Source organism: Physcomitrium patens, chromosome 11 (assembly GCF_059467195.1).
Source record: "Physcomitrium patens ecotype Gransden chromosome 11, ASM5946719v1, whole genome shotgun sequence".
In the NCBI taxonomy this organism is placed as follows: domain Eukaryota; kingdom Viridiplantae; phylum Streptophyta; class Bryopsida; order Funariales; family Funariaceae; genus Physcomitrium; species Physcomitrium patens.
Window position 1 is genome coordinate 15538966 of NC_143420.1, and position 17109 is coordinate 15556074.

Consider the following 17109-nt stretch of genomic DNA (forward strand, 5'->3'; position numbering starts at 1 on the left):
TAAACAGATTCCTCTTCTCAGTGAAACTTGCAACAAGTCCATGTATTCCTACAATTAAGCGAAGCACAATCTCTTCCTCACAATATCACAAACATATCATAGATGTACAACGGAAATATGCATGAATGGCACCCTAGTGGGGTTGCCTATGAAGATGAGCAGTTCATCCAAAAATATTCGCTGCTACGCGTGCAAAGCCTAACGCAGGCTCGAACCATCCGACCAATCCTTCTCATCTTACCATCCCATGATCTCATCCATCCTATTCCTGCAGACAGACTGGGATCATCTGCTAGAAATTGCAGGCCCTTGCCTTGGAACCTACCAAGCACTGAATTGAGCGACTGGGGGAGCTATGCGAACGGCACGACTCCGGTCCACCCATCGCGCGACACCCGTCCATCGACACTGTTCTGCGCTGGAATTGACTTCCGTCGACGCTCTCACTCCGCCCGTTTCTAGTTCTCTAGAATGCAGAAAACCTGGGGGCAAAGAGCCTGTCCGAAAGATATCCTCCCCCCCCCCGCCTGCCCCCGAAACGCATGAATTCTGGGGAAGTCGGCAATTCCGGTGGACGGTTCCGACTGGGATTGCTTACGTCTACGCACGACGTCCAGGCACGAAGCAGCAGGATAAGGCAGTTTGGGTGGAACCCAGTTGACCGTGCTCCAAGTTTCATGCAAAACGCTGCCCATTCACTGTTTGTCTTCATCCCCACGATCCAGAGAATTATGTAGTTTCTTCAGCAGATGCATATCAGTGTAAGGATTTACAGTATTGTTTGTGCTAACACGAGCTATGTGTGGATTAACAGTTGCTATCAATACGAGGGGGGGCTCATTCAAGCAAACGGTCTTGGGTGCCCGTGGATGAGACCTTTGGCCGTTCTAAGGTCAAGTTTCATGTGGGTTTCAGGTCTTGTGTGATGGGGCTAGGGTTTGGTCCCATATTGTGGGGTAGTAGTATGGTTCTGTGCCGCTAAACTTGGCGTGGGGTGGGTTTTTTGAGGTGACCCAAAAACGGAGGCACTTAGCAACGGAAACCAGACCACCCTAAAACCTCAGAAAACAATAGAACATGGAGGGGGGATGTCAACAAACATGGACGGCGGTCAATGGGGATCTAAATCACCCACCAAAGGGAATATATCACAAAAAAAATAAAAAGAAAAAGAAAAAAAAACCGAAATTGCCCCTCCTGAATGAATGAGGGCGCCACCATTCTCAAGGTCGTGCGTTCCTACACAATTTCCAAGATAAGTTTTGTGTTTTTCCCCCTAAATGAGAAAAAAGTTGTACATACTGCCCGTATTCCAAAACGCTGCCACGCCTCTCCAAAGAATCCTTCCTTACTGAAATCGACACTTGGGTCGATCCTCTTATTTCCTCCATATTTCGGCTCCGCCATGGTTCGCCACCACCGCCGTAGTAAGGCAATGTCAATGTTTGCAATGTACAACAATAAACCGGTTAGAAACGTGTAAAAATCCTTTAGAATCGTGCTCATTAAACTGGCGAAAGAATGTCAGCTGATGGGGTGGGAAATATATAACAAGAGACCCCGTTTCGGAAGAAAACTAGGATGAATGTGTGGATGGAAGCGGTGGCGAGAGGCTGCGCGGCGCGGGCTTCGCGCATCACGAAGGTCGGCCCAGCGCGACCGACGCGAGTCCGACAAGCAACCTCGATCGAGGATGCGAAGGGGGAGGGAGAGAGCAAGCGAGCGAGTGAGCGGCGAGGACCTGGAGGAGGTGGGCGCCTACCGCGCGTCGGATCTGGCTTGGCTTACACACATGGCATTCAAGGCCAGTCGTGGTCCAGACCGCTCACAAAGCGTAGCTTTGACTCTACAATCGGGAAGGTTTAAATACCCCTTACGGTGTTTTCCCATCTCGAGCTGTAACTGCAATCGATATCACCCGCAGTGAATTTCTTGCTGACGAGAGTGGTCGTGTGGCGACGAAACCATCGAGCTTGTTGAAACGAATCCCGGTGTGTCTTACCCCCGGGAGTCGTTGCAGCTCTTACTGTTTCTCGCTCTCTCTCGCTACTTGCATCTCTTTCACGGCGATGTGCTTGTGCCAGAACGCATTCGAAAGCTCTAGCGGGCTGGTAGTGAAGGAGGTCGTTGGAGAGTTGCTGAGACGGGAGAGAGTGTTGGGTTGGATGGTTGTTTCGTTTTAGGTGGGTTGTGGAGATGTGAACTGGGTTTTTGCAGTTTGGGAATTGATCATTTGATTGAGATGTGGTGGACATGATGGAGAGAGGTGGTTTGCGTGACTTGAGGTCTACATTGGACGTTTGTGCGGTCGGAAATAGCTGGGATACTGCTGTTTGTTTGATTCGCTTGGTGGTGTGAGAGAGAGTGTGTGTGTGTGTGTGTGAGAGAGAGAGAGTGCGAGAGTGTGGATGTGTTAATGAGTGTGTTATTTAGTTTGTGCAGATAGAAGTGTCTGTTCTTTTTGTCGATTGATCGAATGAGGGAGTGTGTCCGGAGGGGATTGACGTGGAGGCTGTGCAGCGTTTCTAGGGGTGGAGTTGTTGTTGGTGTTGCGTCGCGTTACCGCAACATTGTGTGTTTTAAGATTCTGAGGGAGCCAGGGTGGAGAGAAAATCTTGGAGAGAATCGAACGTAGCTTTGTTGTTTTTTATTTTTTATTTTTATTTTTTTACTTACTGTGTTTGTGGATTCACCCCCTTCTCCTCTCCTCTAAAATTCCGGTCTCGTGGACACGCGGACCTTTCCATTGGGTTAGGAGGTTTGTCAATGACGCCAAGAGTAATGGTTGGGATAGTAATGACGATTTGCAAGGTTCATCGCGCATGACAAGGAGGACACGATCAGGAGCAGCATCATATTTTCGAAGGTTTAGCCTCATGCTTGTGATATTTGGAGGGCTTTCTTGAATTCAAGAATTTTGTACACTTACTCAGGGCAGGAATAAAAATATTTCAGCAGCTGATCTTTCCAACACGACGCTGTTTTGAACCACTTGCATAGTTTCGATGAGGCCGCCTTGAGCAATCCTGGTTCTGGTTGCGTGCATCAGAGAGTGAAACGTTGAGGATGTGGATCTCAAGATTCAAGAAAGTGACGTATTTTCAATATTGTTCAAATCGGCCGTTGGAATTGTGATTGAATCCTTTCCCTGCCGCAGCCTTTTCAAGCGTGAAAATAATTCTCGGTAGTTTAGAATTGGACAATTCCTTGACAGCGGAGGCGACTTTCTACTTCTCGGATGTGGTGGGTTTCAATAGAAATGCAGAGGTGAGAGAGAAGTGCAGGAAGGCTATTTTTCTGTAGCACAGAGTGTCGGGCGGTATGGGAAACCCGGCACAGGGGGAGCCTTCTTTCATTGCGGAGAAGACGATGGATCAGTTTCTTCTCATGTTCTATGTAGTGTCAGTGATGTGCTGTTTATGGATCGTTTCCTCCGTGAGTTCGAACTGCCTCTTTTTGAGCCTCCTCGGCGGCTACCTGTTCTGGGTAAGTGTCTGCTGTCGTCACCGCACATACTATCCTTCTTGGTGATGCTTGAAGTATAGATGTTTACAGCAGTGTATATCTTGTCTGCGATATCATGAAATTGCGAGTGGCTAGAAAATAGAGACGCTTTTTCGTAATACTTGTTGCTTTCTTTAACTTGAATGAAGAAAAAGCTTGGATATTTGTATGAATCTCTTTCGTCACTACATCACTGTCGCACCTACTTCAATTTAGGTGCTACACTCTGGTTTTAAAAGGCCGAATGATGTGTGCAGATTCTGAAACAATGTTTGGAGAGGGAGAAGCGGGAAATTCTGTTCGAAGAGAGGAAAAGGGTGAACGCAAGTAAGGTATGCACATCTAAGCTTACGGTCTTGCAGTTAGCAGAACATGAACCTTCTGAATTTAGATGAATATGCAAGTAATGTTGTTGACGCTGTCTCATTCTTCAGAGTTTACTCTACTCTTTAGAAATCATGTGATGGTTAACAGCATATCAGGCTTCTTTTGTCAGGCAATGACGGAAGGCGAGACGCTGCAGTGGTTGAATGAAAGCTTGAATGTCATGTGGCCGATATGTATGGAGAAGTTTGCTTCACAGCACTTCTTCACACCCATTGCGCCGTGGTTTTTGAAAAAATTCAAGCCCAAGTATGTGGTGCGTAGTCGCGACTTCTTTATTATTAGATGGATGACTGCTAGGCTTCAAATTCGTTGGTAACCTGGCAGTGTGCGGTAATATTGACTATTATTATCTTATCTATTGACTTAATGGATCTAAAGAATAAATGATTATGTCCTACAGAAGGAAGTGACGCTGCAATCTCTTCATTTAGGAAGCACCTCACCCCTTTTCAGCCTCATACGCGTCTTGCCAGCTTCCCAAGATGATGATGTGGTAATGTTCTCCTCATGCTCTTTGATGAGCGGTCAAGTTCGTTGTTTGCCATGTTCATCACCAACCTTCTGTGTCAGTTTTTACTTGAGTCAAATGCTGAACTGAGATATAAGTGCAAAGTTGATTTTGATTCTTGCTTCTCTACAGATTTTTGAGGCAGAAATGGAGTTTTCGTCTGACAAGGACATGAAAGCACAAATGTCAGTTCAAATGAAACACATAAATACCACCACCACTTTTTATATCTCAAAACTTTACATCAAAGGCACGGTATGTAGATTACCTTTGCTGATGGTCTATGATTGCAGTCTGAACATGTTTGTTAATCAACTTTCTTACAATCTTACAGTCTTCTTTGTGCTTAACATTTTGATAGTACTGGTAGGTAAGCAGTTTTTCTTGTCAGTGTTGACGTTGGCTAGAGGATGTATTTGAACTAAGTAAGAATGTTTTCCTTGGTTTAGGTCCCTTTATCCCACAGATTTATTTTTTTAGACTTCTCCTTCTTTTGTTTTATTTTCCCCAATAAACATCTACAGCACTGACGATTCCACATGCCCATTTCAGGTCAAGTTTTCGGTGAAGTTCGAAAAAGGTTGGCCTATTTTAGGTCGAGTACGCTTCTGCTTTGCTAATGCTCCCTATATCGACATGACCGCTCGGCCATACGCCAAGAAGGGTATCGACATGAGGATCATTCCAGGAGCTGCAAGCTGGCTGGTATTATACTGCTCTTTTTGCATTTGAGGCTTTCAATCGCGGATTCTTTTCAACTGTGTTGCGTTACATTCTTCATAAAATGTCATCAAAGACTTAGAAAAATCCCGTTTATATTTGTTTGGAAAAATTCCTTGGGACCTTCCTATTTTATTTTTTTATTGCTTTTGTGAACCTTGAATTCTATGTGGGGTTGCTCTGTGACATGATTGACCAGGAGGAAACACTGGGCACAGCACTGGAGCAATCTGTCGTTGAGGTATGTCCATGACATTCACGTTTGTTGTAACTGATTCATGTTACGACGCGTGCTAATTGCAGTAGGTTTTCTTCATTTGCTGTTCATCCTTTACTTGTCCGAAATGGAAGGTATCATTTCAGATACAAACTGTTTAATCATTCCATTCACATCTAAGTGCTCAGTTCATCCTTGTGGTATTTGTGCAGCCATACATGTTGGTCATCGACATGAAAAAGCTCGTCAGCAACATGATGTTTCCTGGGCCGATATCACGATATGGTGAGGCAAATAAATGTGACTTAACCATGTATTTGTAATGCTGTTTGCTAGATATTTCTTTGTGTCTGTCTTTATCGACTAACATCACACATTGCAAATATTGTATCCCAGGCCTGCAAGATTTTTTTAGTGTGGAGCACAAATCGGGTGTCATGGTGTTAGTTGAAGTTTTGGAGGCCGGCGAGCTGAAGGCTGGAAATGCTGCTGGTAAATTAGAAATCCAGCCTGTTTTTTCCCACTTCGTTTGCTGCGTCATGCGTACAGCTTTGACTGGCTTGTTCACTAATAAATATTTTCGAATGCAGCGTCTGCTCATCGAAAAACTCTTATCAGAAGCGACGCAAATCTATTCGTTTCATCAGAAAATTCTGAGTTGCATTCCGTATTGTCTTCTCAGGTTTGCCTGATCCAATGGTTGAGTTATTACTGGGGACGCGAAGAGAAATAACCAAACCAAAGTTGCAGACGGTCAATCCAGTGTGGACACGTGAGATGCATCGTATGCCCATAGTGAACTGGGAGTACCCAAATATTCTCACCTTGCGCGTGATGTCCAAGCCTAGCTGGGGACGCTCAGTTGACCTTGGGTACGTTTCTTGAACTCATGCAAAAGGTGCTCGTCAATTATCTGTTTAGTACCTTCTTTTTTACACTTTTTTGTTACACGAAAATGCTCAATCTAGTGTGGACAAAAGTATTTCCTCGTTTCACCAGGTCATTTGAGTGAGTGTTGTCGAAATTCTTTGCAGATATTTGCATTTGTGTTGTTGACTCACAAACAAGTGATTCATGTACGTCTTCAGGATATGTAGTATTGCAGTGAAAGAATTTCAGAACGGTGAACGGAAAGAAAAGAAATTAAGACTTGAAAGTGTGAATAAAAAGGAGTATATGGGTTGGATAAAATTTGCAATAACTGTGGAACATCACAACGGTTCTCAAACTCCTGAGGAGCGACACACGACTTTTGGATCTCAGGTGACACATGTATTGCAATTGATGGATCTCATTGTGATAGTTCATGATCGCATCCTATTGTCAATGTATCTAACCATCTCTTATCAGTTAATGGCAGCCGATTAACTCCCTTTCTGCATGGCAGCCTCAAACTCAGGAAATTGCAAGCATTACGCCACCTGAGTCTACCGCCACAAGTAGAAGCCAAGCACTTGGAACCAGAATTAAAGCTTTCATGCATATGCGAAACAGCTCCACTGAGGTTGAAACTGCAATCCTCGTGCGGGCTGCAACCTCCGAACCAAGTGAGATTGATGGTGGCAGCACTGATATCATAGAAATGCCCTCTAACATTCCTCCCGGCTCCTTCTCAATTCAATGTCCTGAAAAAGAGGAAACCTCGTATTTTACTTCTGATCCTAGGAGAAGATCTAATGCAAAGAAGCACAAGAAGGACAAGAGCGCACCGGGTTGCAAGGAGAGGGACGCAATAATGTCCAACACCAAAGTTAAGACGCCATACATGAGATTCTTAAGGATGAGGAAACCACGTAACATCAGCAAGATCTCTTTCATCGAGAAGTCCCCTGCTGACAGAGAGGCTACCATGACTGATCTCTCTGGGTACTCCAGCAGCATGGAGCATTCCTCGGAGGTGAAGGTGTGCACTGACTCTTCAAAGACAAATATGCAGCTGTTCCCTGACATGGCACACGCTGTGCACAACATCATTCATGAGAAGACCATCATCGACAGTTGTAACGCAACCACACAACTTCAGGGTAACAGCCAACAACAAACAATCGGGAGGGATTTTGTAGAAAACCTCAGTTTCTCGAATTTGCAGGACGAGGTGACACTCAGACATGGGTGCAGGTCCCAGAGTGCGACAGCACCAATGCCTCCGAAGCAGTACACCAAGAATAATTCATGGTTGCGCAATTTCAAACTCACCAAGTGGCCTAAGAAATCAAGGAAAACCATGGTTAGCAAGCAGGAACATGTTTCAGTCGACAACTTAGAACGGGACCCGGCTTCATTGCCACGGTTTGAACACGAGTTTGGGGATCCGAGTTACACTTCCACCACCCTGTCGATTAGGAAAGAGCTTCCACCGACAGATCTGAAAACGGCTCTCCTTCAAGCGCAGTCCCCTTTGACAGGATCCTTGCTTGAAAATCACCGCAGCATCCTTGCCTCCGGTCGACCTGTCAGCGGCAGCCAATCTTGCAGACAAGATGCCAGTATTCTTAAGAGGATTCTTCCCCACAGAGCACAGTCGTTCCGATTCGACTTGCTCAACATCACGAACAGAAAACATGCTCGTCTCGAATGAACAGCATGTAATCTACAACAACAAACAAGTTTTTTTTTGTACCATAGCGTCACACCTGTACCACCATTTCAGCTGCACAATGCCGTTTTATCTTTATTTATGCCAGACTTGCCGAAGCTATATCAAGGCAAGGCTTTAATGGAAAGTTCTATATATCCAATTCCAAGAGGAGGAGGAAGACGGCACTTCTTGAGGTCAGTTAGTATTTCATCAGACCTCTCTCTTCACACATGGTATAGCACAGTTAATATACTCCCCTGTGGTACATAGCCATTGTTACATGCTTGCTCATTGTTAATAGTGATTGTTACATGCTTAGACACGTGTAAATAATGGTCAGTTGAGATTATCATAAGACCCACTTGATAGAAATGCATAAACAGAGCATGCATTGCTGCAGGAAATTAGTTTGCTCTAAGGACACACTCTGGTAGATTTTGAGCTACTTAGCCTAGCGGATTATCCCTTGATGCATTTGTTCTACACTTCAATTTCACCTGTCCATTACAGTCCCAAGTGCACATTTATAAGCGCTTGGTGTTCATCTCTTGAATTGCTTGTATTCTTTAATACAATTGCATTTAATGCAAGTGCTCTGCAGCTCTTCAAGTTTTTGGTGTTTACTTACGTTCAGCTGTGCTTCAGCATCTGTGCTCACCATGCAATATGGTAAACACAAAAATTGTAATAACGATAGGTGTATATTAGAATGTATGAATGCAGCTTAACGAAAAAATTGAAATACAAACACTGGCTTGTGTTCATAGAAATTTTTAATCAACGCAAATGCTAATTTCTGGTAACTTGATGTTAATGTTTTTGATATGAAAAATGATTGTGAGTCTATCAATTAGATAAATAAGTAATGCCATAAAGAAAACAGTAAGATTCGAAGAGTCAGTAAAATATACATTTAATTAAGTTTTGCAGAACATTCATATTAATATATAAAAAAAAATGTCATTTTTCAATGGTATATATGTATGTATACATGAAAACGTAACTTTTTAATTCTAATTTTTTAAAATATGTTACATACCTTAAAGCACTTCAAAGTTAAAAATACAACAAATCATATTTAAAACCAGACGGACCAGTAAGTTTTTAAAATATAACAGTAGATGCATCAAGTCAAATATGCAAGTTAATCATGCTCTCAACATGCTTACTTAAGTTGAGAATTTAGTTCATATATATATATATAATTCTAACAATTTCAAACTACTGATAAAGTTACTAAATTCAGGTTTTTCAATTCAATTTAATTTTTAAGTCTACAATATAGATTGAACATAAATGTCTTTATAAATCTAGAACACAGATGTGTGATGTGTATGTTATTTCAACAATGTAACTGCAAATAATATATGCACAAAATATCTTGGATGAGTTTATATATATATTACTTTAAATTCAGAAAACTTGTATTTAAGAACTATACAAAATTAATTTTTATTACTTACTCACAGAAATTAGTTCACAGAACTAGCATTGCTATTAAGTCTGAATGTGTGCACATTACAAACACAAAAACCGAGAAGTTGCTACTTTCATTGTAAGAGTAACAAAAATTCAAAATACATGATTGCATGTTGACAACCATAATGGTGTAAAGTGTAAGGAATTTAAATAATTTACCAAAATGAATAGCATCATTGATTCTACCATTAGCATGAGATGTGATACCATTATTTTACACATCAATACTACAGTTTAGATAAATAAAAATAAATAAATTAAAGTACAAATGGAAAAAAAATATTGTTTTATGAAATATTGTTTAATAATGCAATGCGAACAAATTTTTGGACTGGTTTATCAACAAGATATGATATGTTTGTATTCGTGATTATTCAACCAAACAAGGGAGCTTTGGAAAAATAAACAAGCTTTGGTTATACAGGAGAAGATTTTACAAGGCAGTAAGATCTGATTGTTTGAATTTCCAACCAACTCAAATCAACAAAATTTTAAGCAATTATTGCGGAATTTAAAAGCACACACACAAAATAAAATAAAATAAAGAAATCTTTTTTTTTTGGTTGGATATAAATTTATTTTTTATCATATTATTATGATATTTGAATATACAAACATATAATTTTTTATGCTCACCATATTATCAAAGAACTCTCTAAGAAAAATGAAGCCTCTCTTCAACAACAGGAATAACTTATATTTGTCACTACTTAAGATTCTAGGGCATCTAAGACATTAATATGTATATATATATATATATATATATATATAATTGTTTATTGGATTTAGAACATTAAAATTTGTTGTTGAAAAATAAGCTAGAGATTGTTGGTGAAACATTAGGGTTTAAGAATCTATGGAGTATAAGCACCCAGACGTGGTATTAAGCACTTGGAGACCAAAAGAGTTGGAGGTAGTGGAAGAGAGTAAGATTAAGTATGTGTGTGATCTATTGACATATAAGGTGCTCTCTAAGGCTAAAAAAGGCTCAATCTTAACGGAATGGGTTCAAAAGCGGCTACAAGAAGGGCGAATGTACATGCAACAAGCACCCATTGGAAAAGAAATGTGTGGGCAATGGAAGGTGTACAAAGGTGCACGAGATCCTTTTAAAAAAATAGACCACAATTTTTTCTGGCACATGGATGTGAAAAACAAGGAGTCATTGCGAGAAGTCATTCAAGATTCCACGCGTGGATATGTAGAGCTTTATTGAAAACTTGAATTTAAGAGGAAAATAATGCCATTTTGTCATCAAAGCACACTTTTTGTTTGCAAAATATGAGAGAGATTTACATGGAATGATGATAAGATGGCAATACAATAATTAGCACTAAATGTAATTCAATGATTATGATATAAGAAGAATATCACATATCTCATTGAGTGCATGTTTTTATTGTAAAGTGTGATGAAGTTTTATGGCAAGTCAATCATTTGTATTATTGGGTGTCATTATTTGATTGATTTTTATACCTTGATTAATGAGAAATTATATTTGTTTACTATTGAACTTCATTTCAGCGTTTTGTACTAGCATATTTTCCAGACATGGTTGTGTTTATTTTGTCATTCTACACAAGTTTAATTTTTTGAAAATAACTCCCAATTAAATTCTTCGAGATAGTTGTGAATGTGGTGTTGTTCCATATATATATATATATATATATATATACACATATATACCATCAAAAATATTTAATGAATGTACTAATCTGTTAGGAGTGAAAAATAGAAGGTTGAAGTAGTAAATTTATTTAAATCATTGCACAAAATCTCATAGATGATCATCTTAGTACTATTCAGATGTTAAGAAACAGCAAAATAGAACAAAAGAATGAGTTAAATAAAAATTTAGTTGCTGATTTTAATACCTAAACAGTGTTCAGGATTTCCTACGCACTTATTTGTTTGTTTGTTTAAAAACTAACTTGTGATAAAAATTGTTGTGAACTGTAATTCAAAGAACTTTCATATTATTAAGAAAAAAATAAAATTGAAACCACAAATTATTAGCATTCTATTTTTACTCGTGCTTGATTAAGGCTAACAGAAAATAATTTCATCATTGTCAATCATGATTATGATTAATAAATTCACCATGAATTTTCATGAAATATAATACTCAATTCAATATTCTGAAATTCGGCTCAAAGAGTAAAGCTTCCAAATTAACAATAACTTTGCACAATAAATTATGTAGAAATCAACTATGCATTTTACACAATTACTGTACCAATAGTTGCCCATATCAATTAAATGACTATTTCAATAATATAAAATTTTCAAAAATACTACAAATTTATTAGAATGAAAATTAAAGTCTACTCACTGCCTTATCAATTGCAATTGGTTGAGAAAATAATAATAATAAAAATAATGAATCATCACACATCTCTTATATAAAACAACTTAGAAGGGGATAAACCAAAAAAGACAAAAACCATCTCTAATTGATTGCATATCTCATTATTTTCATCAAAAGTGATGCAAAAGTGAAACAATAACTCAACTTTTGATTAGTTAGAGATTAAAATTTGCATGTTGTTGCAAATTGCCAAGAGTAGCACTGCAAGATCACTAAGCTTTCAATCATAATATACATATTTTTTTTTATTGTTAATATCAGTAAATATTTTTTGTGGCCAATGGCACGGGTTTCCACTAGTATGAAACATAAAGAACTTCAGAAAATATCAATGCTTAAAACAAGATAGAATGCAGCTAATTTCAGAGTATTTGTATGGTTCCCACACACTTTCCATACACAGATGAGAAGAGAAAACCATGAAGTAACAATTCACAGTTAATAATAAACTGTACCACTTATTTATTTATTTGTTTGTTTGTGTACATAGTAGTGTTAGCTACGTGAACGCAAGGGGAACACGGTAATAGAGAGCCCCACGGCATCACACGCGACATCTCCCCAACACCGCGTCCCCCGTAAACCCAAAACCCTGAAGGGGGAAACGCACCCATGCCCGCCGACACCTACGACCGTGGCGTGGACATAGCCACAGAAGCCTTACCGCTTGCGTTTGTATTTGCGTGAAGCAGCAGTTTGTCGATCTAATTCGAGCTCATTGAATTTCCTCGATTGGTTTGGTTTGCTCGTAAGGGGGATGCAATTCGGAAGCGCGACGCTCCGGAGCAGCGCCATGGCCGCGTTCCTGAGCGCATCATCGGCCGTGAACGCGCGATTCTGCGTCACCGAGGTGTGCGGGGGGCACCATGGCGGGGTGAGGGCTGTGGCTATGGCCATGAGCAGCGTCAGGGTTGCTGCGGCGTCGTCTTCCAGGAGGGCTTGGAGCGAAGCCGGAGCCTCGGTGCGACAGGTCGCCGTGCCCGGGAGAATCAGGCCCTCGAGTTTTGAGAGTCACGGCCGGAGGTGGCAGATTGCGCAGGTTAGTCAGCTGGAGGAAGCCGAGGCTATTGACGAGGACGAGGATTACATCCGCAGTGGTGATGATAACCGTGTCGCTGTGACGATTATTACTGGTTTTCTCGGCTCCGGGAAGGTACGCATTGAAACAAGGTTAATTAGAAGGAATATTGTGGAGTGATGGAGGTTGTAGCCTCGTGTGCGTAATGGTGAGTGGTGCATTGCAGCGTTGGCGTTGTGAATGTTGAATGTCTTTATTCCTGCTCAAGCAGCATCACCGCGTTCTTTCAGGGTGTAATTCAATTGAGGGATGGGAGTGTAAGAGAAAAGCGGTCAGGGTCCGTAGTCTCGCACGAAGAGAGTTTAGAAATTTCTTCGTGTTTATAACTTCCTCCATCTTGTAATTCATGACTGTTGGAAGGTTTTAAGTTTACTTAGGGCGCGCTCTTGTAATCACTGGGATTACGCCGATGTATTGAGTGGAGTGTGGTTCACTGGCATCGTAATTCTGCTCTATTGGCGAGCTTGTTAAGAAACGACGCATGTATAGATGACTATCACTCTGGTATAACCTTTTATTTTAGGAGTTTCTACAAGCTTTTACAACCCATATAACTGTGCGCGGCTCCCCTTTGATTACCCTTATTTGTTAAATTCAGCTAGTTTATGCTACTGTATAACGATGTTTTCTTTTTCTTTTTCCTTCCAGACTACGCTGTTGAATCACATTCTCACCATGCAGCACGGAAAACGGATTGCCGTCATTGAGAACGAGGTACGAAATTAATTTTTTTCCTTCTGGCGGGTTAGTTATGTTGGAACAGAATGGGAAGAATATCGTGCTCTATTTTTGTATTGTTTAACTTCGATTGGCATCTGAAGGTTTTCTATTGCTTTCCCAGTTTATTACTAGTGACTCTCGTACTAGAAACAGCTATTGAGGATAAGAACTGAACTTTTACAATCTTGCTTTGCAGTATGGGGAGGTGGATATTGATGGTTCCCTAGTAGCTTCAAAGCAACAAGGAGATGAAGACATAATGATGCTCAACAATGGTTGCATGTGTTGCACTGTTCGTGGGGATCTTGTGCGGATGCTGGGTGAACTTCTCAGAAACAAAAAGGGCATGTTTGACCATATTATTATTGAGACCACAGGTGAGGAAATGGTCCTATTGATACTGTGGCAGTGTTTCGTGTGTAAAAGCGCAAAACAACTGAGTGATGTGGATACTTCGTGTTAAGTATTAACATTTTTCAGTCTTGGAGAGCTACGGCAGTCTGCATAAGTGCCTTAGCAACCATGTCTCCTACCTTAAAGAGGAAGGATCAAAGTAATGGCAGTGCCCGTTCTGTATTTCGTTACACAATTTGCTTCCTTTCGGGCAAAGCTGATGGTGTGAAATAATCCTCAGGACTCGCAAACCCTGCACCAATCATTCAAACGTTCTACCTTGAGGAGGAACTGGCGGAGCGCTTGCGGTTAGATGGAGTTGTGACTCTTGTAGACGCCAAACATGCGACTCAGCATATAGAGGAAGTGAAACCTGATGGTGTAGTGAATGAGGCTGTGGAACAAATCGCTTATGCGGATCGCATTATTTTGAACAAGGTATTCTACTTAGAGTGGATTCAGTCTTTGAGAGAGAGTTGCTAGACAACAGATAGGAATGTGTATTATAAGTGAAAGAAATGAGAATTTGACATCAGTCTTAGGTCAGATAAGTGTGTTTTAACTTGATGTTTTTGATATTCTGGATAATTGAAGCGTATGTGTTTGTTTCTCAATTCTTGGTTCTTGCCTAAGTCGTGTTTTCTCCTAACAGATCGATCTTGTTAAAGAATCTGAGGTGGAGTCGATGATGCGGCGAATAAAGGTTAGTAGGTCTGATAGAGGCTGGACCATGTTTTCATGACGTTTGCGTGGGTTTATGGTCGATTTGGATCATCATTGATGTGGTTCAGAGCTTCTTATACCTTACCCTTTTCAATACTATTTGTGCCAATTTTGCCAAGCATTTGATGGAAACTCAGGTTCTATCCAAGAATTTGGATCGTCGTGTGTGTTTCTACTCAGTCTACAGTTTTTCTTATTATATCGTTAGTCATGAATTGTAACTCACTCGATCTCGTGCCTTTTGATTCGGATCTCTGGCAGCGCATCAATGGGCTAGCTCAAGTGCGCAAGGCGAAGAAGGCTGAGGTGGACCTGGATTATGTCCTAGGTGTAGGTGGCTTTGATCTTGAAAGGTTCGTGCATGGCTACTTTATAAAAGCGTGCTTTCTATGAGTGATGTTTTAGTTCATGTTTACAATGGCGCATAAGGTGAATTGTGGGTGCAGCCTAGGAATTAGTTTTGCCGTGTTGCGTTATATTAGTCTCAAAATGCACTGAGACTTCCGACTCCCTATAATTTGAAGTTTTCACGTTCTTGAGGTCGGATGGTTAGCATACTAATTTCCTCTATTGCAGAGTTGAAGACGATATCTTGAAAGGCGTGAAGACCCCGGACCATGAGCATACAGAGGCACATGCACATGCACATGATCATAGTCACAGTCACGACCATGACCACGACCATGACCACGACCACGAACACACGCATAAGTGTGAGGAGGATCATGTTCATACTGCTGAGTGTGGTGAGTGCACCTTGCAGTGGTTGTATGTTGTGTTCAAAAATACATTTAGTTCATGCAGGGTGGGAGGATAGAATGCTCTGATTTTCAGTCTTTATTTAATTCTTGGTTACATACGAATCATTCAGTTCTTGACGAAATCCTGCATGTGGTGTCAGAAAGTTGGGAGGTTAGCGAGAGAGAGAGAGAGAGAGAGAGAGAGAGAGAGAGAGAGAGAGAGAGTAGTAGCAGTAGTATTTAACAATGTTCATACTATCTTCATATTCTTATAGGTCCGCTGACAATAGTTATTTTTTCAATTTTGCAGGTCACAACCATGACCACGACCATGACCATGTGCACGATCCAGGGGTTTCCTCTGTTTCAATAGTGTGTGATGGTGCTCTTGATCTTGACAGGGTACTGATCTAATCTTTCTAGGGATTATCGGCTTTCCTTCTCCTCATCACGGTTCCCTTGTTCTTTTCTGGAAGATCTCAACATAGGCCCCACTAGCATAGGTTTCATAGACAATGTCCCATTTTTTTCAAAGCCGGTCTGTCGAGTGTTTTTCTCTTTCTATCAATTCCTGAACTTCGTTGTGGTCGTTTCTTGATTTTGGTTTCTCAAGGAATAGTTATTGTTCGCTGATGCCCTTCTCTTCACTATGTTTGGAATAGTTAATTTACTAACTTTGACTGTATGAAACTTATTTCAGATAAACAACTGGTTGGAAAGCGTTATCGATGAACGCAGTGAGGAAATATATCGGGCAAAGGGTGTTCTATCAATTGATGGTTGGGACGAAAGATTTGTATTTCAGGTGGGCAATCTAGTCATAAGAAATACGCTGAAGTTTCCTCTTTGTATTTGTGCTCAATTTTACTTGTCGATTGTAGATAGCCATCTGTTTTTGTCAGTGGATAGTCATCATATCGATTCATGATTTTAGACTTTGGTGACCGCGTGTGTTATATCTTGTCATATTCCATACAAATGTTTTGAATGCAATAATGCAGGTTTATCATGAGTTCGCAAATCTGTTGAAGCCTCAATTCTTTCTTCGCTTTAGCTCATTAAATTCGACATCTTGTTAGCTCTAAACTCTTTGTTTGTTGTTCAAAATCTCAAATATTTTTCAATTTCTAGTTGGTAGAGGATTTTTGAAAATTATGTTGTAACGTTTTTCGATTTAACGAAATCAATTTGCTTGATTGCAGGGTGTCCACGCTTTGCTCGAAGGTGCTCCAGAACGGAATTGGGGTCCTGATGAGAAACGGGTCAGTAAGATTGTATTCATCGGCAGGAATCTAGATGAAACTTCGCTTAGGAAAGGTTTTCAGGAATGCGTTGTTCATAATTAGAATTCCTTGATCTTCTTGTGAAGGGATCTGCTAAACCTGAATCCCGAGTTTGTTAGATAAGAATATACATTTAATAAATTTAAACAATCATTTCTCAAATTCAACAACCTGCTCAACTTATGAGTAATTTAGTACTAAGTTACGGTGAGGTGTGGGATTGGTTCCTATGTTATATGTACAAATGCAGTTCATGTTTGTTTGTTCCAAGGCAACTTTTGATGTGAAAGAGAAGTTAAATTTGTTTGTAGATGCCAAATATTAATATACCAAATGAATCATGCACTCAATTAGTAAAAATTAATATATGGAGAGCTTGCAAACTTAATAACTACTGCTCATGCAGAATTG

General features: G+C 40.5%; 2 protein-coding genes across 3 annotated transcripts; both read left to right on the forward strand.

The window, feature by feature from the left end:
- The first annotated feature begins 1177 nt into the window (after window positions 1-1177).
- On the forward strand, window positions 1178-10838 carry LOC112289040 (uncharacterized). Of its 2 annotated transcripts, XM_090254413.1 has the most exons (15): window positions 1178-3486; window positions 3762-3836; window positions 4001-4144; window positions 4292-4384; window positions 4532-4654; window positions 4952-5104; window positions 5319-5360; window positions 5549-5621; window positions 5733-5828; window positions 6019-6208; window positions 6425-6599; window positions 6724-9010; window positions 9161-9530; window positions 9741-9836; window positions 10237-10838. In XM_090254413.1, the coding sequence occupies exons 1-12, from the start codon at window positions 3322-3324 to the stop codon at window positions 7912-7914; spliced, it is 2520 nt and encodes an 839-aa protein (XP_090110539.1). In that variant the 5' UTR covers window positions 1178-3321; the 3' UTR covers window positions 7915-9010; window positions 9161-9530; window positions 9741-9836; window positions 10237-10838. The 2 variants fall into 2 exon arrangements, with proteins under 2 accessions (XP_090110539.1, XP_024389724.1); XM_024533956.3 differs by lacking the exon at window positions 9161-9530 and having other exon boundaries at window positions 9781-9836.
- A 1610-nt stretch (window positions 10839-12448) lies between these two features.
- Window positions 12449-16865, forward strand: LOC112288554 (uncharacterized). Its single transcript, XM_024532826.3, has 10 exons — window positions 12449-12914; window positions 13488-13553; window positions 13756-13936; window positions 14194-14390; window positions 14605-14655; window positions 14937-15028; window positions 15252-15421; window positions 15726-15817; window positions 16116-16220; window positions 16618-16865. The coding sequence occupies exons 1-10, from the start codon at window positions 12519-12521 to the stop codon at window positions 16759-16761; spliced, it is 1494 nt and encodes a 497-aa protein (XP_024388594.1). The 5' UTR covers window positions 12449-12518; the 3' UTR covers window positions 16762-16865.
- The last annotated feature ends 244 nt before the right edge of the window (window positions 16866-17109 follow it).